This window comes from Pongo pygmaeus, chromosome 10 (assembly GCF_028885625.2).
Source record: "Pongo pygmaeus isolate AG05252 chromosome 10, NHGRI_mPonPyg2-v2.0_pri, whole genome shotgun sequence".
Lineage (NCBI taxonomy): Eukaryota > Metazoa > Chordata > Mammalia > Primates > Hominidae > Pongo > Pongo pygmaeus.
The window spans coordinates 77,511,355-77,533,890 of NC_072383.2; the positions used below are offsets into that span (position 1 = coordinate 77,511,355).

Genomic DNA, 22,536 nt, shown 5'->3' on the forward strand with positions numbered 1-22,536 from the left:
GAGAGCATGCGGTTTTTGGTTTTCTGTCCTTGAACATTATCACTTTTTCTAATGGGAGAAAACAATTGCATTGTTCATCCTCTTCCAAGTCCATAGGCTCAACAAAGTCACTTAAGGATAGGAAGGGGGTTGCGCAGGGAAAGAAACTCCCTTAAAAAAATAAGTTTCTTTTCTTTTTTTTCCAGAGGGAGTCTTGTTCTGTCACCCAGGCTGGAGTGCAGTGGCACAATCTTAGCTCACTGCAACCTCCACCTCCCAGGTTCAAGCAACTCTCCTGGGCCAGCCTCCTGAGTAGCTGGGATTACAGGCGTGTACAACCACACCCGGCTAATTTTTGTATTCTTAGTAGAGACGGAGTTTCACCATGTTGGCCAGGCTGGTTTCGAACTCTTGACCTCATGATCCACCCATCTTGGCCTCCCAAAGTGCTGGGATTACAGGCGTGAGCCACCGCGCCCAGCCCTATTTTCTTTTTTAAGCAGAGAAAGAAGCACTGAGACATTTTCAGCTAAGAAAACTTAGAAGCCATTACCCAACCCCCTAGGAAATATACTCAAAACCTTGAAAAGTACTAGAAATAGTTCAAAATGAGGAAATAAGAGTTATTTTTTTCACTTTTTAGAAGCATTTCCAGGTCTCCCTCAGTTATCCTAAGATTATCTCAGTCCATACACTGCCTAATTCTTAGATGGCAGAATGTTTAAAAAACATGCAGATATTTTAAAGCAAGTGCATTCAAGGAATAGAGAGTTAATGAAAGTAAAATTGATTCTGGCCAAACCAATTGTAGAACTGAGTGAGCCTGAGTAAGCCACTGAAGAGCAGGAACCTGTGTCGTCATATGACGTATAAGATACCCTCTATTCTCACATTGTTTTCATTTTGTACTCATGTTAAATTGTCTGGAGACTGTCTCTGTGTGGATAAGAAGTAGCATTAATTTGTCATATTACATGTACATTTATTAAAAATCCTAGCAGCAATGTTACCAAGTAACAATGTCACTGATATTATTTCATCAATTAGAAATACTGAATTATTTTTAAAGAAAAATCTCGCTAGTGACCTTTCATCTGATGTAAATAAGAGGCTAAGCCTACATCTCAAAAAAAAATCAAGTCAAATTTACCACTTTTAATTTTGTTTGCATTACTGAATCATTTGACTTGTTTGTCTTTGTGTTTGTTAATCAGCTCATACAAACAGTTTATCCTCAGTCATTCCACCAAGCTCTTTGCAGTCATCTAGAAAGAATCAGGCATTACTACTATTCTTCCTCTCATGCGTTTACCCTTCCTGAAAGATTTTCCAAAGAAAAGGAGAAACAGGCTTGAATTATACATGAAGAATTTCACCATAAAATCTGAACAAAAAACAACCAGATTATACAAATGTAATGTACTTGCCCCTCTACTAAGGGTGGTGCTCCAACCCTCACACTGATATTTCAACTGCCCATAACCATGCCCCACCTGAGAACTCTTTCTTTGCCATATCCTTGTTTTCCAGCTTTTGTATATGCATCCCTACATTTTTAATCAAGAAGCTGGCAGTCACATGCTGTCCATTTGCCAATGTTGGAAATGACTGTTGGAATTCAATGGTTTCCCCCACCACTAAGAAAAATGCTTTTCATTTAATTCATAATAACAACAGTTTGCATTTATGTTTTTTATCCGTTTCAAAGCACTCTGCCACCATTAATGAACTAAATCAGCCTTTGCTATTTTATGATCTGTCTCATTAAAATGGAGTTGATTTTCTCTGTGGTAGTCACTTGCGTAATGTTGTTTTCTTCTAGCAAACCCTGCACTTAACTAATGTAAATTCATTTTTAAATTGTGTGTTTACATAGAAAATTTTCCCAGAATGTATTTTTAATGCTGCGTCCTTTCAACAGCATTACAGGGAGTATTTTATTCTATATAGACATTTTAAACTGTAAAGACACTTAAATCCTTTAATGTAGTCTTCTCTAAGTACTTGTAAATTATTTATAAAGACCCCCTCAAGTAAATGTGTTGAAACTGCCAGTGGTAGAAATAGAAATTGTTTGCTCTGTGAGCCCTATTACTACTTAATTATTTGTATAGTATTAAATGATTGGCTTACTGATGAACTAAGGCTTACTCAATAAGTGAACAAGAAAACTCGCAGTTGGCAAAGAAACTCTGAATGTTAAATTTATTATGGTTTAACTTTGTCTCTGTTACTACTGGACCACTTTATACAAGTGCCTGATGGCTCATTCCTAGGAATTTGATCTAATGTGGGAGGAAGATGTCTCTCTGCAAATAAGTGCAGGCACACACAAGTTTAGGCAGAGATGGTGTTCTAGTGACTCTAGGTTGAAAAACTATAAACATTAGTTGGTTGCCGTCCACCTTCCATCCTGTCTTCTTTTGGGTAGAGCCTTCTGGCTTCTGCTTGAGGAACCACCCTATCCTACTGTAGCCTTGCGCTTAGAATAAAATTGAGCTTACCCCCAATTCCAAAGGTAGGTCTACCTGGCCTTCCTAATGATTTAAAGATAGACACATAACTCAACCTAGCTCATCACATTCTTTTAGATACCGGGATTAATATAGAATAAGCATTTCATCTATGTTAGTCCAATCAGAATACACTTAGGACTTGCCGTGGGAATTATGGATGTAGACTGTCTTTTCCCTTGGGTGGTATAGTGTGATGATACAAGACTTGTAGCTGGTGCAGTCATTTGCATCCATAAGAGGAAAGCCTAGAATGGCTGGAAAGCAATGGCTGGGACCTTGCTGATACTGTTGGATTTATATTAGATAGGGAACAAACCAAACTGCTGTAACAAAGAGTTTCTAAAATACAGGGACTGAAAAAGATAAAATTTCCTTTTTAGATTCTTTTTTTGTCTTTTGTTTTCCTTTTAGTGGAGAATGGGGTCTTGCTATATTGCCCAGGCAGGTCTCGAACTTCTGGGCTCAAGCTATCCTCCCACCTCTGCCTCCCTAAGAGCTGGGACTACAGGAGTGAGCCACTGCACCCTGCTAAACTTTTTATTTTCCTTATGTCTCCTTCTATCTACCTCATAACTATATGGCTGGCCAAGACTGTTAGGCAGTTTGGGGTTATGGGGTCAGTTAGGGACCCAGGAGCTTCCTATCTTGTTCTGCTGTCCTGCTAGGGTATTGTCTTCATGTTGCAAAGCCAGTGATGCTTCATCACCCTCCCATCACAGCCTTGTTTCAGTTACAATAAAAAAGAAAGGAATAGTGGAGGGCAAGAAGCTTATTCTAATGCAGGGCTTATCAATCTAAGCTCTATTGACATTTTGGGCCTGGTAATTACTTCCTGTTTGGGGTTGTCTTGTATATTGTATGTTTAGCAGAATCCCTGGCCTCTAGTGCCTAGATGCCCATAGCATCCCTCCCTCTCTCCTAGTAATGACAATCGAAAATGTCTCAGACATTGCCAGCTGTCTGGGAGGGAAAACAGCCCCCTGCTGAGAACCCCTGCTTTAAGGATATCTATGGAGGTTATACATATCACTCCCCTGTAAGAGTCAGAAGATAACATGTGGACACACCGAGTCATAAGACAGTCTGGGAGAAATATTTCTAGCTGGGTGGACTTTTGCCCAGGTACAATTTCAGGGGCTCTATTGCTAAAAAATTGGGGAAAATGAATTTTAGGGGACAATTCAAAATCTCTTCCACACAGCTGTACTTTTGAAGCTTTCTATCATATTAGCCAGTAAGTTACCTTTACAATTTAAACAATTTGGAATAGGTTTTTCGGTCACTTGAAGTTCAGAGTCCTAATTGATACCAGTATTATTATCTTTATCCAACACTGTAAGTTGAAAATAGTGAACATTATCCGAAGAAAAAAGGATAAAAATAATAATACCTGAAGATACTCAGAAGCTGGGTACTGGCTGAAAAGGGATTGAACAAAACAACAGAAATGAGGCTATTTCTTATCAAGAGAAGTATGGTGGAAATGGAAAGGCCATGGTCACAGGAGCCCATGGTCACTGTAGTAGTTAAGAAAAAAGGCAGTATAATTATGCTAAATTACCAAAATGAAAACTGCAGGCATCTTGCATTATTTGGCTTTGAACTGCTACTTTCTGGTTCTCATTCTGAATACAAAAAGTGTTTAGCGGCTCCTTTATATCTTACACAAAAGGATCATTGCTTACAGCCAGCTGTTTGGCAATTATATTTCTATGAAGTTAGCATAATTTGAGATTAGAACTGCCTGAGAAGAGGGGGGTGGTGATAACATTCTAGGGTATTGAAGTAAGATATGGAATAGTGATGGTGGAAGCTCTGATTTTAGAAGTGAATGGCCTTTCCAAAGTTCATCTCGAAGCCAACAGTTCTGAATTCAAAACATATTTTGCCATAGGAATCTTATTTTTTTAAGTTATTAGATTAGCACAGGAGTCCTCCAATACCAGAAAAGAAAGAGACATGTACTTTACAGTAGTACAAAAGAAAATGCTGCAGGGCAAAGGAAGATTTGTCTGAAGGTTCAGACTGAGGAAATCATTAGTAAAATCTTCAGGAAAGTGGTGACTTTTAAACTAAGCTTTAGATGAGGAAAGAAAGAAAGGGCCTTTCAGGCTGAAGGACAGCCAGTTCAAAGACACAGTATTTAAAATTCTCCATGAGGAATAGTAAGTGCCTACCATGAGTACAGCATAGGGTTTGTGGAGATATGACAATAAGTTAGGACGGGGCTGTGAATGTATGGTGCAGTTTGGATTTTTTTAGTCCACAAGCCACTAAAGAGTTTTAATGAGGAGGATAGTATGATCAAATATAGCTTTAATAATTATATGAAGAATGCTTTGAAATTGAGGACATTACTGCAAGAGAATTGGATTTCTGATCTTGAGACATGGCAGTGGGTTAGAAAGAGAGAAATAACCAGAGAAACAACATGAAGGTAAATTGGCATGGGAGGTAGAGAAGAAAGAGTCAAATAAGGCTCCAAATTTTTAGGTCTACGAGGTTGGAATCATGGCACAAGGACAGGCTTAAAAGGAAAGGAATGAGCTCAGTAGGTCTCTTTCTGCAGGATAAGAGAAGAGTTAAGGTGGTTGTGGCCTTATCGTATAGCATATGGGCTGCATTTACATTTCTGCAAATCTTGCCCATTGGGGTCCCTATAATTGGAGAAAAATCACTTACTGAATTTTGTACCTAGTTCCAGTCTTCCTCCAAGTTTACTTTATATTATTTGTTTGGGATATAGCTCCATATGTTGAAACTGTGCCTCTAACACCGGTGTTGGTGAAGATATTGCATTCCAGTGCCAGATTCTGTGGTCAGAAATTTTGTTTAACAGAGGTAGCAATAATATTGGAAGCATAGGTTGCATTGTAGAGTGAGAAAAGGGGTGCAGAGAAAAATCCTATCAAATGTGTTAAAATAATGTCAAATGTGATATACTCATAAAAACATGCCCTTGAACATCTTGAGGCAGAGGAAGGGATGGGAGAGAATAAAGGAGGATCATCTCATGCTCAAAGAGAGAAAAAGAAGAGAGCAAAGGAGAGTTTAGCAGGAAGGGTACTGTGGAAACGCCAGCAAAGGTGGGATCAGGAATTATCTGGAAAAGAGAGAATTTCTGGGGTATCTTTTGATCCACATCCTACTTCCTTATTTCTATTCCATCCATGCAGTTGAAGTCATCAAACCAACCAAGCCTTTGTATAGCATGGTGGGTGATGGAGAAGGACAGTAATTGGAACAGTGAGGAAACAGAGGCATATCTCATATGCCATATATGCCTGTATATCATATATCATCTCCTCTTACCCCCTGGCCAAAAAAAAGATGGCAGATTCATTGTATCCAGGATATACTGATGGAGGCAAGTAGGATGGAATGCCATGCCTGAAGGACTAGGTGGAGGTGATAGTTCATGCCACCTAGAGCTAGATATTGGAGCATCAGGGCTAGATCAACCTGCTAGGTACTGGTTGCTGGAAGGAACCCTTCAGAAATGAAACTCCTACCAATTAATATGAGAGATCTATGTTTCACTCAAAGTTTATGCCAGAATAGGACTAAATGAGCAAAAAAGAATGGCACCAGGCCACAGGTGTCTACCCCATGAATTGTATTCAGAAGGGGCTGCCATTTGGCAGAGTTGTAGAATTGCTAGTTCATCTTTAGAGTTGCTCATAGACTGGAGCTGATCAAGTAATTACAAAACCAGTCAAACAAGGTCTATATCCTCATCCCTGAAAATAGCTAGTGAGACCAAAGTAGTCATCTGGTCACCATGCTAGGATCCTCTGCTTCCCTCTCACATGGCATAGTCAGTGTTCTAGGTCTCCACTGTCTTGGAGCTGAGGAACAATTTGATTTGATTTGGTAAGTCATATCCCTGTAGCTTTAACACAATGACTTCCTATTCCTCATTCTGAATAGGAAAGAGTTTGGGGTGCAGGGTAGTTTTACAGCTAAGTGGAAACCAGAAAGAAGAAAACAGACTATAGAATTTTCTCAGAGTAGAAAGGAGTTACGAGAAAAAGTAAGGGAAGAGGTATGGATATTACCTCACTCCAACAACCAATATATACTACCACATCTCTAACAACAACAAACCTCAAGCCTGAGGGATTCCTTTTCTCTAATTCCTCATTTTCAGCAGAATAAGAAAAGTAGATACTTCAGGCATAATATGCCTAAGTGTATCAACATTAGCTGGCCTCAGAATCTGGAAAGAAGCTCAGTGAATCAGTTTTGATTCACACTATCCTACAGCCTCAGTAATAAGATTCCACCTGGAACTCTGAGTTTAACTTTTCAGCTGTGTGTGATTTGATCTATTGATGTCAGGAATGGGAGCAAACTGTACAGGATGTTGAATCAGTTTCCCATCTCATGCCGCAAGACCACCTCATATAGATGGTAATGAAAGAAATGTTCCCTTTGTCTTTTATCTCATACATGATGATATTCTTCAAAATGAACCAGTTGTTTAGAGTGGGTATGCTTCTTTGCAGAAATAAATTGGGACTGGGATAGCTTGGCTTACTTGTGCAGCAAATGGGAAGACTTTTTCCCATTTGCTAATGGTGGTTACCAATACAGCAAAGTGAGTTGAAGGAGAGTCTGATTCACAGATGCTGACTTAGATGTTAGCCCTTTCATAAAACCATAGTAATAATTAACAATGAAATGTGCCAGCCACACTTTGAATCACTTTCCATGTGGTAACTCAATTTAATTTTAACAACTTTATGAGCTAGGCATTATCATTTTCACTACTTTACAGTTGAGGGAGTTATGCAACAAAGAGGTGAAATAACTTCTGCAAGACCACACAGCTAGAAAAAAGCAGAGCCAAGATCTAAGTTAGGCTGGCTCTAGAGTCTGTACTTGTAAAAACTGTACTAAATTGTCTCTCTGACATATCACAAAGAGCAGCAGGTTTGGAGTCAGGATAGACTGGCTTGAATTCTTAAAAAAAAAAAAAAAAAAAAAAATCAGCCTTTCTGGCTGGGCACAGTGGCTCACTCCTGTAATCCCAGCATTTTGAGAGGCCGAGACAGGTGGATCACCTGAGGTCAGGAGTTCAAGACCAGCCTGGCCAACATGGTGAAACCCCGTCTCTACTAAAAATACAAAAATTAGCTGGGCATGTGTCTGTAATCCCAGCCACTTGGGAGGCTGAGAAGGGAGAATCACTTGAACCTGGGAGGCAGAGGTTGCAGTGAGCCAAGACTGTGCCACTGCACTCCAGCCTGGGTGACAGAGCGAGACTCCATCTCAAACAAAAAAGAGAGAGAGACTCAACTACTTTTTTAAGATAAGTTAAACAAAAGAAGTGAAGTGTCCCATGTCTTGCATCTATTTCATTGGCAACAAGGATTATCTAAATGACATTGAAGACGGGGTGTCAGTATTTAGATGAGGAAGGTTTCCATGAGTTCTTGTTTTGGGGAACAGAATGAATCCATACAGTTGCGGAGATATAGAGTGCCTAGAGACAGTAGCCCTATTTTTTGGTTGCAGGTTTCCTATGCTATTTACATGTGTCAAAAAACCTAGTGAATGTTTAGATGCTATGCATGTTGTCCAGCAGCTGTACTCAGGAAAAGCAAGAGCAACATTTGTGAGTTTCATTACATCTTATTTTATTATTTCCATAAAATTGTGTTTTGTTATGCAATCACGAGGACTTCTAAGCCATCAAGAAACTGACAAGGATTTGGGTTTGCAGAACAACCCCTAAAACAGAACAAATTCAATTATCCAGAGGCCTATTTTATAGGAGAGGTAATCTTTGCTTTAGAATTTTTAAAAGTTTGTTCTTAAAGCACAAATGTGACTCATAGGCGGGTGTATTTCCATTTAGAGAACTCAACCAGTAGCTGAGGATGTAGGAGCAAGGTCTAGATCTCAGAAAAAGTTACGAACAAGCTAAGCAAGATATTAGAGATATCGCTAAAGGGACCCAAGTTCAGGACAAGACTTCAGTACAATGAAAGAACTAGAAGACACTTAGTTCCCTGGCAATCAAGACTGGAGAAAATGGAGACGCAATCTAAGACTTCAGATTGTTGGGCTAAGAAGATGCTCAAATGTGCCCATCCCAGGTACATAACATATAGTCTAGACTTATCGAGGTACAAAAGCTGATAAAGAACCCTAAGTTTCTTCCAGCTTTTGTTTTGACTAAGTTGGGAATTTTGCCTGCAAAGTAAGTGCTTCGGTACCTGTATCAGGGTCAATCTGCGAAGGCAAAGACCGAAACTTCCCGTTTATAGCAGTTCCAAACCTGCTCTGCTTTCAGCCCTCTGTTTTTTGTTGTTGTTGTTGTTTTTGTTGTTGCTGCTGCTGTTGTTGTTGTTGTTGTTGTTGTTGTTATTGTGAGACTCTGGCTCTGTTGCCCAGGCTGGAATGCAGTGGTGTGATCTTGGCTCACTGCAACCTCCGTCTCCCTGGTTCAAGCGATTCTCCTGCCTCACCTTTGGAGTAGCTGGGACCATAGGTGTGCACCACCACGCCTGGCTAATTTTTGTATTTTTGGTAGAGATGGGGTTTCACCATGTTAGTCAGGCTGGTCTCAAACTCCTAACCTCAGGTGATCTACCTGCCTCGGCCTCCCAAAGTGCTGGGATTGCAGGTATGAGCCACTGCACCCAGCCCCCAACCCTCTGTTCTCTTTTTTATGTATCGTGAAATTGTAGAATACATCTGAATCATCAGAACTGACAGCCTCTGCTTACAAAAGCAACAGATCAGCAGGTCCTAAGTTAACTCTTTCACCTCACCATCTACTTCTCTTCCCCCTGCCTTCATTGTTTCTCAAACATGCAGAAGGAGGTGCAACTTAGGGCTTTTTGCAGGTACTGCTCCTTCTGGCTGGTACAAGCATCACCATACAGCCAAATGACCGGGTCTTTCTTGTCTTTCAATTCTTGGCTAAAATGTTGCCTTCTCAATGAGGACTTTCCTGATCAACCTTTTCTAAATTACCCTATTCTCCCCAAGGCATTAATAACATCATGTCAGAGCTCTTAGCAAAATCTGAAACTATCCTGTTGGGTTTTAATTTCCTTACTGAAATGGCAGATGTGCAAGGTTTTTTCTTATCACTTATTGTGTTAAATGAATCAAGATACTCGGAGTGCTTCTCTTGAGAAAACCTGTGCCTTAGTTAGGCTGATAAAGTTTCAACACATGAACACAGGAGGCATATATAGTATATACATGTATTTCATCAGTCCCAAAGAACAACTGGAGACATGACTAGCTTTCTAAAATTGCAAGGGGTTGGATGGGGGAGCTAGGGAACTTTATAAAACAAACAAGATCTCTGAACCAAAAATCAACATTGGCTGTGAACAGTAACATGGATTATCAGTGACATTTTTTGCTTCCATTTACAACTGTTTACAGTGGATTTTTTTTTTTAACTGACCAACTCTTTAGTTTGTGGAGTTGGTTTTACATCTCTAGGCCCGGTTTTTAAAGATATTCTTAATTTTGATGAAAATCTTCATTATGATCTCCTGGACTGGATGTAACATTTAAAAAAATCTCCTAACAACATATATCCTAGTAATGCAGGCTTTGGGGTAGTGGGAAAAAGACAGGACTGGGAGTCACAAGACCCAGACTGAGGCCCTAAATAAGTTCCATTTATTCAACAAAAATTGAATATGTGCCAGGCACTGTTTTAGCAAATTCAAATAGTGAATATGACAGACAAAGTGTCTGTCCCTTAGGAATTATGTTCTACTGGGGATAGGGAGAGGGTGATAAAAATACCCTTTTTTCATCTGCAGTTTTCTCTTCTAAAAATAGGTGGGCATTAGACTAGATCATCTAGAAAGTTTCTCCCAGCTCTACGTGTTCCGAGAGAGAGGAAAGAAAATTTGAAAGGCTTCGCAGTAGTTATTTTAGGGAAGTAAAATCCTAGATTTAAATTTTTTTTTCTTTTTGGTCATCATTGCTTTCTGATATTTTTTCTATAATGAACATGCATTACATATGAAATGGAACAATGTTTAAGAAAAACAGTAGAGATTTTCCTTTCAACTGTGAGCGTTGGTTTCTAGTGACCTGAAGGTACAACATTCATCCATTAGTAATGGGAGCTGTAAATGGGAATTGTCTTGCCTCTCCAGTGACTTATTAATCTTTGCCTAATGGGGCTTTAGGGAAACTGCTCAGGGGATCTTTATGCTCCTTTTCCCATTACTTCAGTGTGTACTGGTCTCCTCTCTTTTCCTTGAACACTTGAAGTTCTTCTCCACCTAGGAATATTTAGGCTTAGTTGGCCCCATGTCACCCTTCAACCTTCACATCTCAGCTTAAATGTTAATTCCATAGATGCCTTAACAGAGCAATCTAAAACCTAAATTCCCTTCCTACTTTACTACTCACCATATCATCCTTGGTTTTTCCTATATTATCTCTATTCTGCTTTTTTCTTACAGAGCATTCTTGTCAACTTGTAATTTCATGTCTTTTGTTTATATATAAACTTAGTCTATTTTCCCCTACAGTCTGAAGTTTCATTGTGAAGACAGGGATAGTCTGTTGTGTTGAGGCTATATTCCTAGGACTAACAGTGCCTATCACATCATAGGTACTCAACTAATATTGATTGAGTAAATGAATAAACGAATGAATGAAATGGCTCCTTTGTCCTCTCTCTGTTGAGTGTTTTATTCCCATACAGTGTTGTGCTGCAGGCAAGCCCTTTGCCAGCTCACAAGAGTGAACGGTTAATTTTTCAGGGATTTTGCAAGCCAGTTGTTAAGCTTAGTGGCTTGACGTTGGCCTTGGTTGGGGTGTATATATACCATAGACATAGGGAAATGCCACATGTTAAGACTTTTTTTCCCACAAAGAGCTGGTTTACCAGCATACCGCTACTCTCATCTTCTAAATCAAACTATAAATATTGAGCTGTCATGCAAAATCATGCCCCATAGGTTATTTAAAATATTTCAGTAAAAAAGTATTGAATTTAAAAAATACTAAATACATGCTATATAATTATTTACCTGTGGGAAATACTTGGTTCTTTTATAAGCTAACTTATAATCTAAAATATGTGTCTCTGATCTCCTAAAGTTTGTTTCCTGCTTTTCATTCAGATCCTTATGTGAAGATTCATCTGATGCAGAACGGTAAGAGGCTGAAGAAGAAAAAGACAACAATTAAAAAGAACACACTTAACCCCTACTACAATGAGTCATTCAGCTTTGAAGTACCTTTTGAACAAATCCAGGTAATGTCAAACATAATTTTGTCTTCCCACTCAATTTCATTCCTTCAGACCACATAAATTATACACACAGACCTTGTAAGTTATCAGTGCACATGCCTTCATTAGAACTGCCATTCTTTCTCCCATGCACATTTGATGCTTGAACTACATCAGGAAGGATAGGATAAAATATACAGCACAGGATGTGCTGACTCATCAGCCCAAAACAGCTGGCACTGTGTTGAGCAGAAATAAAGTAGGAAAAAGAAAATCAACAGAACAACTCTGATAATTCAAAAAGTGCATCTATAAAAGTTTAAAAGCCCAGAGAAAAATATGAGGTTTCACTATTTACTCCCAGGCCATAAATAAGTCTCCTCATCAGATCTTTAGAGCAAAAAACAGTGATAAGAGAAATATTTTTGGTTGATGCTAAATATGCAGCATATTGAGTCTTTATTAAAAGATGATTAACAATAGAAAAATTAGGCTAAGTTGTATTTTCAATTATTTAAATTCAGCTTCCTGTGTCTGAGTTGGAATGGATGCCTATTTTATTAAAAATGGAGCCTTAATTTGCCAGACGATAATTATGATGAGAAATATTCTATTAAATGTCCTTGTAGTTAACATGTTCAAATTGAGTTGCTATATGTAGCCACAATGATAACATGCAATCTTATCATTTAGCGGTTTTTGAAAATATTTACATTTTCTCACCCCATCTCCATAGTTAGCCTACAAGAATCTAAAGTTCATATCCAATAATTTGGGGCCATTTCTTGCAAATCTTTAATGGGCATCAGAGAGTCAAACTGCATAAAGCAACACTATTTTTACATTTTATTAAATAATTGGCACAGGTGTATATTTTCAGTGGTATAAAAGTTTGCCCATAACTTGAAGGAGAAACAAAGAGCAGACATCAAACCTACAACAAAGAACCTTCTAAAGGTCCAGAATAACAAATATTCTTTATTCATTTTATTTTATTTATTTTAATTGCCAAATAGTAGTTGTACACATTCATGGGGCACATAGTAATGTTTTCATATATATAATGTATTGTAATCAAATCAGAGTAGTTAGCATATTTATCTTCTCAAACATTTATCATTTGTTTGTCTTGGAAACAGTCAATATCCTACTTGTAGCTATTTGAAATTATATCATATGTTATTGTTAACTATAGCCATCCTATAGTGGTACAGAACACTAGAACTCATTCCTCCTATGTAGCTGTGATTTTGTAACCTTAAACAAATCTCTCTCTACCTTCCCCTTCCCAGTCTTTAGTATCCTTTGTTCTACCTTTTATTTCTATGATATCAACTTTTCTTTAGCTTCCACATGAGTAAGAACATACAGTGTTTAACTTTCTGTTCCTGACTTATTTCACTTAACATAATGTCTGCTGGTTCCATCCATTGCCACAAATGACAGGATTCATTCTTTTTTATGGCCGAATAGTATTCCATTGCATATATGTAGCACATTTTATTTATCCATTCAACTGTTGTTGGACACCTAGGTTAATTCCACATCTTGCCTGTTGTGAATAGTGCCATACCACTTTTAATACGCCCAATTGTGTCTTCATTCACCTTTAATCTATTCTTAGAAGACAGTATCTTATGAATTAATCACATTTTATTCCATGAAGAAAGCTAATATAATAGCTACACTTATGTTATATATATAAAATATGTATTTTATATATATAATAAGTATAGCTATACAATATATACATATATAAAATAAGTATAGCTATTATATTAGCTTTCTTCATGGAAACATTAATCCAAAGACATATATATATATAAAATATGCCTAGATCCAAGTTAACCACTTTATGTATGTAATCTCATTTCATCCTTAGAAGAACTTTATGAGAAAAGTACTATTGTTATTATCCCAATTTTATATGTGAAAAAACTGAGGCTTAGAATTTCTTTACATATAAAATAGGAATGATAACAGAGACCTTGTCAAAGTGAGATTATGCATATAAAAGCACTTGGAACAGTGCCCAATACATAGGAACACACAGTAAATGGTCCTGTCATCATCGTTATTCACATGCTAATGTCCTCTCTTTTTCAAGTTAACATTTTATTAGAAAATGGATCTAACAATAAGATTAAATCAGTATATAAATCAGTGCTGTCTAATAGAACTTCATGATGATTGAAATATTCTATCATCCATGCTGTCCAATAATGTGATAGCCACAGCTGGCAAATGAGCACCTCAGTCACTAATTTGACCAAGGAAGGTTGTTTAACTTCCATGTATTTAAATTTAAATTGATACAGCTAGATGTGGCTGGTAGCTACTGTGTAGTATAGGGCAGTCTTAAATGACCAAAAATAACCAATAACTCTACCATCTTCATATTGGTTGATAGTTTTAAATACAACCTTTATCATATAAATTTTCACATGGTGTCAAATTATACATACTTATTTACTTTCAACATCTGTTATATAAGTAAATGCAGAGGACACTGGTTCCCTCTTCCCAATAACTTGTTCACTAGCCTGAAGCAGCGGGCCCCCTCCTTTGGAACCACTCACAAACCCTCAAGACATCAATTTTTTCCAACAATTTATTTTGCAATATTTCTTCAGTGAACTTTTTTGAGTTCTAAGACCTTATTCCTTTGGAAACTAATACCTCCTGGCATTTAATTTTTTTAATTCCACAAAATAATATAAAGCAAGGCATTGAGATGAAAACTCCCATTGAGCTACAATTCTATGCCTTTAAAATAAATATCCTTTTCAACTACAAACTGCAGAAAATGCAGGTATATTGAAAGTGAAGCACATTAAAAATAAGACATATGCTAGGTTTCTGGGGCAGCATTTCAGAGGCAATAACATTTTGCCAGGACAGACAGAAACTAAGCCCAATATAGAGTATATTAGACATGAAAATAATGAGCATTCCTTTGACTGTATCCCTCTTTCTCTGCTCCTTGAGTCACTCTGTTCTTTTTTTTTTTTTCCTTTTTTTATAGGAGGCAACTTTTCTAGTCTTCACCTTTTTCTAGAAAAAAATAATTGAGTATTTCACATGCTAAAATAGGGGCTTAAGTTTCCCTTATCCTGAGGTTATAAGACAATCTTCCTGTCCTTCTGTCTTTCTCTATCCCTATGAAATGTATTATGAAAGAAGCAAAATATGCTAATTTCCAAATGCACGTGAAAATCTAAGCCCTCCTCCCCCAAATGTAGAAATAAACTACATATGCAGCTGGAAACGTTAATCCAAAGGCTTCACAAAGATATTTTGTCTTGAATGCTACTAATCAATGCATTCCTAAGTGGAATAATCAAACTCTAAAAACTGTTACCTTTGTGTGTCATGTCCCCCACCCCATTCATTACAATATGATTGCTTCCTTATAAATTTGCTTAGAACAAGTTCTAAGAATCAGTATAGCCCTCTTCTTTGTTCCAGAAACTACCCAGTGGATAGTTAATTCCTTTCACAATGGAATCACTCCAAGGGAAGATTGTCTGTTTTATTGACAATGTGTTGCATTTCACATTCTAAATTTCACTTTCAGAAGTGATTGTTTTCTCTGTTCTGAAGCTGTATATCAATGACATTTCTCATTTCATTAATATAATAAATCAGTCTTCAGCATATAAAGTTCACTAAAGGGCTCTAACTCAGCTGGTTCTTAATCTGGCCCTGGCTTTTATAATTACATTTTCTGCTACTTTTAACTCTGGCAATAAATGTTACATATTCCATTTATTTTAAACTCTTACCTTTACACTCAGCTGCTAGATTGAAACCATCACATATTCTGCTAAGTAAATTCATTACTCAGGAAGTAGAACTGAAATGTGCTTTTAAAAAGTATATCTTTTATACCGTAATGGTATAGGTTTTCTTTTATCAGTTCAATCATTCAGAAAAGGAAGTTATCAAATAAACTTTCAAAATCTGATGGAATCATTGAATAAATCCTGTGTAGCCTAAAATGATATTTCCATTTGATATCAATGCCAGATACATAGCAGTTACTCAGTAAATGTTTACTAAGAGAACGTATGGATGAGAAAAAAATATCTTTATTACTACTTTTTAACTATACTTTTCACTATACTGTCATGTTTTATGCTCACAATCATATGATTAGTTGAAATTCTATATTAATTCTATATTAATTTTTTTGTAACATGCTATTCCCCCCTTGAAATCAGATTATTGCACATGGTTGCCTTGGGAATTGTAATTAAATAGAGTGGCCTGAACACCAATGCCAGAACTTTCACTGATGAGACAACTGAAGCAAATGAATTTAGAGGTTAGCACAAGTTGACACAGACTCCATGGCATGGAGGTTCACAGCATACGCTCTGAAAACCAAACAACTCATTCCTTAAACAACCTCAGACAGGTTATATAACTTCTCAGAGCTTCAAGCATCCTTATCTGTATAATGGCAATATTAATAGGACCTATTATGAGAAGTAACTGAGTTCATTCACGTAAAAGACTTAGTGCAAAGTATATAATAAAAATTAACCTTTGAGTATTAAGATTCAAGTCATTTTCATCCTCATCCTAGTGCTTGGAGATTGATTCTTTTATTTCCAATTCTTTAGCGCTCAAGGAAGCTTTATAGTCGGGGCTTATCTCTAGAGCTAGATGATTCATATTCATTTCATGTCTTCTTTCAGAAAGTGCAGGTGGTGGTAACTGTTTTGGACTATGACAAGATTGGCAAGAACGATGCCATCGGCAAAGTCTTTGTGGGCTACAACAGCACCGGCGCGGAGCTGCGACACTGGTCAGACATGCTGGCCAACCCCAGGCGACCTATTGCCCAGTGGCACACCCTGCAGGTAGAGGAGGAAGTTGATGCCATGCTGGCCGTCAAGAAGTAAAGGAAAGAAGAAGCCTTTCTGCATTTGCCCATATAGTGCTCTTTAGCCAGTATCTGTAAATACCTCAGTAATATGGGTCCTTTCATTTTTCCAGCCATGCATTCCTAACACAATTCAGTGGTACTTCGAATCCTGTTTTAATTTGCACAAATTTAAATGTAGAGAGCCCCTAAGTCCTTCATCATACCACTGCCCTCCAAATCTACTCTTCTTTTAAGCAATATGATGTGTAGATAGAGCATGACTGAAATTATTTATTGTATCACACTGTTGTATATACCAGTATGCTAAAGATTTATTTCTAGTTTGTGTATTTGTATGTTGTAAGCGTTTCCTAATCTGTGTATATCTAGATGTTTTTAATAAGATGTTCTATTTTAAACTATGTAAATTGACTGAGATATAGGAGAGCTGATAATATATTATATGGTAAATATAGTATCGTCTGCATTCCAGCAAAAATATCAACTTGTAAGGCACTAGTACAGTTAAGCTGACATCTTAAAGGACAACTTAAACCTGAGCTTTCTATTGAATCATTTGAGTACCAAGATAAACTTACACCACATACTTGGTGGGTGAATCCAATTTTGTAGAATTCCTACACAGGCAAAATAGCATGATCTGAGCAGCAGCATCCAGGCTGACCTCAAGGAAGCATAGCCACAAACCAGAATAGCATCTGTCTGTACATATTTACAAAGCTAAAATAATGGCTTCACTCTTATATTTGAGGAAGCAACTGAACAGCCGTCAATGATTTCATATTACTGCATATAGAGTAACAACAAGGTGTTCCGTGTGTGTGTGTGTGTGTGTGTGTGGTGTGCACACATTTGTTGGGGATGGGGGGAGAAGAAGCTAAGGGGAGAAGTCAACATTTATGAAATATTGCCTGACTATTTAAAAAGAAAAAAGTAGCTCTCCGTTATCACCTTTATACAAAATGTGCATCCTGTGAATTCTGTTCCAGATTTCACACCCATAATAATTCCAAAAGGTTTGCACATTAGAGTTTGTAACAAAATATTTTATTATATAAAACCAGGTTAGAAGGAATGCAGGATATTTTTAACACAACAATCTGTGCTTATTACACAAAATTACTTTGTGGTAAACAGACAGTATTGTAATCCCATCAAAAGATGAAAAAAAAACAAAAACAAAAACAAAAACCAAGAACAATTAGCCATAGTTCTGAATGCACTTCAATTAAGCCAAAACAGACAGCTAGTGATCTTTTTATATACTCTTTTTACTTAAATAAGTTTTAATTTGTCCTTTAAAAAAAGGTGAAACAAACCAAGAACAAGTCCTAGAAAACTGAAGCAACCTCTTATGTATACTAGATGCTTGATTTAGGAGGAGTTTTTAAACGTTTTCAATGTTATTATGTAGTAAATGGCACTATTATGAAGCTACTAGTCATTCCATAAGAGTCTTAAAGGACTGCTCTGTGTAACACTGTGACTGCCGTGTGTGCTTAGACCTGTAGTTTCCTCAGTGGATAGCACTCAATTTATTCCGTAGTGATATTGTAACAATACTGCCATTCCCTTCTACTGCACTGCCCAAGGTGTGTGTAGCACAAACAGTTCTCATTACAAAGGACCAATTCAGAACTGAAAAGCTATGCATAGGACAAGGAAGATACATAGAATGGGGTGGAACACAGCATTTTGTCAAGCACTGTGCAATATTCCATATTTTTCCCCACTATGGTAGACAACCACTTCGTGGAAGGGCAGCCTATTAACCCACACTGCATCTAGCCTTTTGTCCCATTCACTTCTGTGATCCATTTTAATTTCCAGGCCACAAGACAGTAGTGATGCTCTGAAATAAAAGTTTGTCTTCACAAATACCAAAACAAAATGGAGGAAAACTAAGCATTGGCCTCATGTTCAGTCTTCAGGATATCACACCACATCTTTTCAAAAACTAAAGAGAATTCAAAAAGGGCTGATGGTAGGCTTTGAACATGGGGTTGGCTGTTTCCCAGTAAAACTGGAATTCCTGTCGTTACTGTTTCCTTATCAAAGAAGGGGCAAGCGCTTTTGCCTTTTAGGCCAGACATAGCAAACGCTTTATAATTGGCATAGACATAAAGGATAAAAGGAAAATAACCATCTGCCGATGGTCCATACTTCTTAAAAAACATAGGTAATAGAAAATATATACAAGTCAGAATGTGAAATTAAATAATGGTTTGAACAGAAAATTCAAACAAGACTCTTTCCAATTTAAAGGGCCAAACCCTACCAAAGAGAGAGAGTTGACTGGCTTTTAAAAATTATTTAAATACCACAAATGACATTTAATTTCACTGTATTCAGCTTTAAGTTGTTCACAATGAAACCATACTTTCAAACAAGCAGGTTCAAGCTGCTGAATAGACATTATTTCTTGCATTAAAATACTACTAATGCATTCTCTTGCAACACTGCCAGACATGGGATTGTCACCATAGATTTAGTTGGTACTATGCCATCTTTCACTCTTTCACAAGTCAGTGATGGAACCTGCTTTATGACCAAGATTCATCCTCAAATAAGCCACATGTACCCTTCTGACAAAGCTGTGTAAAGTATTAGAATCTGATGCTCTAGAAAGATCCTAGTTGCCTTTGTGTATATTTACTGCCTGCTTGAGTGTTTCTATGTGTGGGTTTTCCCTGTATCTTGTAGAAATGTTGGGGTGTTTTCCTCTGCCATATGGCTCGTGGCCTGCGAGCCAACTATTTCAGCTGTATTTTACCTTCATTTTTGATGAGGTGATTTAAATTTTGTTTCACTTTGTGTAGTGAATTCCATAGTAGTTTTCTGATTGTTGTTAAAAATGACTTAACATATTACACAGATATTCAATAAAAATGTTTTATTTCCTGTTGATGTTGCTGCGTTCCCACTCTTTTCCTTGCCTGACTCTCGTGGTAAGCCAATGGCCTATTGACTTTGGGGGACTCCTGGAAGCAGCAGCAGCTAAACAAAACTGCACTGAATGCCAGCGTCTGAGTCACATCTGAGTACAGAATGGCTGGAGGGAAAACAACACCCGGCAGCATTTGGCCATGACCGCGCGGTGTTCCTGGGCAGTGTCATTCTCAACATGTGTTTCTCTATTCCTGTTTGTCATCAGTTCATCTGGCGTACTCTGAGGCTTTTCACTTTGCCCAACATGTGTCCTTTAGGGTTTTCACTCCAGAATCCAAGTCACACAACTTCTCCAGAATGGGACGGAAAACAAGACTATTTAAACCCCAGTTTCAGAGGACAGCATGACACATTAAATTCTATGCCTACTACGATCACTAGGGGAAACAAGTAAATACTTTTCCTCCACTAAATTTAACATTTATCAAGTGCCTACTGTACTGGACGCTGAAGCCCACAGTTTCAGGCTGATGGAAATACACTATCCCAATGCACTGTGATGTGCACTTAAAAGTAAGCGTGTTGGGTCCCTGAGGACTTTTTTTTTTTTTTTTTTTTTTTTTGGCGGAGTCTCGCTCTGTTGCCAGGCTGGAGCGCAGTGGTGCGATCTCGGCTCACGGCAACCTCCGCTTCCCGGCTTCAAGCGATTCTCCTGCCTCAGCCTCCCGAGTAGCTGGGATTACAGGAGCCCGCCACCACGCCCAGCTAATTTTTGTATTTTTAGTAGTGGTAGGGTTTCACCATGTTGGCCAGGATGGTCTCCATCTCCTGACGTCGTGATCCACCCATTTCAGCCTCCCAAAGTGCTGGGATTACAGGCGTGAGCCACTGTGCCCGGCCTATCCCTGAGGACTTTTACTGGATCAATCGTAGTAGATACCATGGTGTATCACAATGATCCCCCTTCAGCAGAGAGGTACTCTTGCTGCAGCTGCTGGAATTGGTGCTTGCTGACAGCTGACAGCTGTGTTCCTCTGCGCTCTACAGAAGGAAGCTGTCTCACCTAAGTTTATGCAACCTCCCTGGGAGCAGCCCACAATTGGCTGCTGATTCGGAATCTCTCTGAAGAGTCATCTCAGTTTCATAGCCCCAGGGGTTAGTGGAGACTGCTTTTGCAACTGCACTGCAGTTCAACTTCTTTCTCTGCCCTGTTGGTTTTCTTCAGTGCTTTGCAGGTGTTGCTCCTAAGAGCACTTCCTCCAATAAAACCCCTTCATGTAAAGCTTCATCTCAGAATCTGTATCCTGGGGATCCCATCCCACAACACATTCTTTGGGGAGGAGATATCAAGAAGAGTTTTCTAGAAAGGATAACATAGCGAAGTACTAAAGGAACTGGCAGGAGTCATCCAAGTCAGGGAATGAGCAAGACTTCTGCAAAATTTATCTCACTTGACAAGTGTATTCATGATGGAGTCTTTGAGGGTTGGCTGTATTATACTTCCTTCAATCAGCTCTATCGGTCATGGCCAAATAAAAATAGGAACTAAACCCAAACTGCTAAGACAACCAGCGGACAGATCACTTAATAACTATACACTGTGAGGAAGCTGCTGGCAAAGGGTTCAAAATCTAAGTTTATAAAAGGAAACTTAAGGCACAACTGGTTTAGAAATTAAAAAAAAAAAATCAGCATTAAACAGTCACAATCATTTGGTTTTCAATGGTAAGGATTCTGTTTCTTAAAATGCTCTTGAAATTTGATCCAAAACTATTTAAAGAATATTTCTTAATGAATTATCAAAAAGAAAAAACTCACTTCATCCTTTTTCAATGTCATTTTCCCAAAAGGTTTGAAGGTCTAATGTAAATACATTAAAGATATTTATTAGGTGTACTAGCCAGGAAAACAAAACCATTTCACATATTTCAGTGAGGGATTTTAACATAGGAAAATGGCTGCATAAGGGAGAGCTGAGAAAGCAAAGCAGACAGTAGAGTAACCCAGAGATTAGTACATAGCAACTCTGGGACTGGGAGAAGAAAATAGAGAATGTAGTATTCATGGAGCCCGGGACTGGAAAGGAGGGGCTGGAATCTTGGAGAAGGTTGCCTGAAGACCCCATGATTCTAGGACCACAAAATGGTATTAGGCCCACCCTGGAGGTGAGGGAACTCCCAGAAAACTCTGATCCAGTCTGCTCACTATTGCTAGAAGGAAATTGATAGAAGCTGAAGGCAGGAAGATAATCTCTTCTCCTCTTCTCCCTTCCACTACAACCAGTGCTTCCCATTGGCAGAACCAGCTGGTAAGGGATTCTAGGAAAACAGTCTGCAAAGGCTCAGACCCCACCTCAAGTATATAGCAGAGTACAAAGGTGGGAATGAGATCAGCCAGCAAATAATCAGTGCATTAGGAAACCTGTTACCAGCTGCAAACACTTTTTAAGTGCTTTCATTTTTCCCACAGAAGAGTCAGATGTTTCTGTCTGAGTCACGTAAGTCATCCCCCACCTGATAAAACATGCATAGAAATCACATTCTTATTCTATTTATACAGAGAGTTTACTCTTAACAGATTTGAAAATTCCAACCATGATTGCAGTTACCTTCCACCCCCACTGCAACACATCTTTATTACATATGCACAGGACTCTTTGATGTTTAGCAACTGATTTAGGCTGCACACAAATCTCTACCATAAAACAGTCACACGGTGACTTTGGAATAAGAAGGTAAAAAAGCAGGAAAATAAAAATGAGAAATAGCCTGGTACTAAATGTACAAAAAATTTTTCCAAAGCATACAGAGTAATAATTATGCAAGAGGAGCCATCAAGAGAGACCCAGAAATAAAAGCACCATGCAAACATGCTGATGATTTGTGTAATCTAAGTTCTGAGGCTGTTATACATATTTTTAAATCCGCATTTCAACTATATTGATTTCTTCACTCCCCACTTCTTCCCATCAATGAATATCCCCAAAGTGGTCACATTCATCTTTCCTTGACAGTAACTATCCTGCCAGC

The 22,536-nt window shown here is 38.1% G+C and overlaps 1 protein-coding gene across 5 annotated transcripts in view; it reads left to right on the forward strand.

The window, feature by feature from the left end:
* Positions 1–19,525, forward strand: part of SYT1 (synaptotagmin 1) — a 589,756-nt gene extending 570,231 nt beyond the window's left edge. For all 5 annotated transcript variants that reach the window (XM_054443952.2, XM_054443953.2, XM_054443950.2 and 2 more), the window contains 2 exons: positions 11,615–11,748; positions 16,428–19,525. In XM_054443952.2, coding sequence (XP_054299927.1) covers positions 11,615–11,748; positions 16,428–16,634 — 341 coding nt within the window. In that variant the 3' untranslated portion in view covers positions 16,635–19,525. The remainder of the gene's footprint in view (positions 1–11,614; positions 11,749–16,427) is intronic.
* The last annotated feature ends 3,011 nt before the right edge of the window (positions 19,526–22,536 follow it).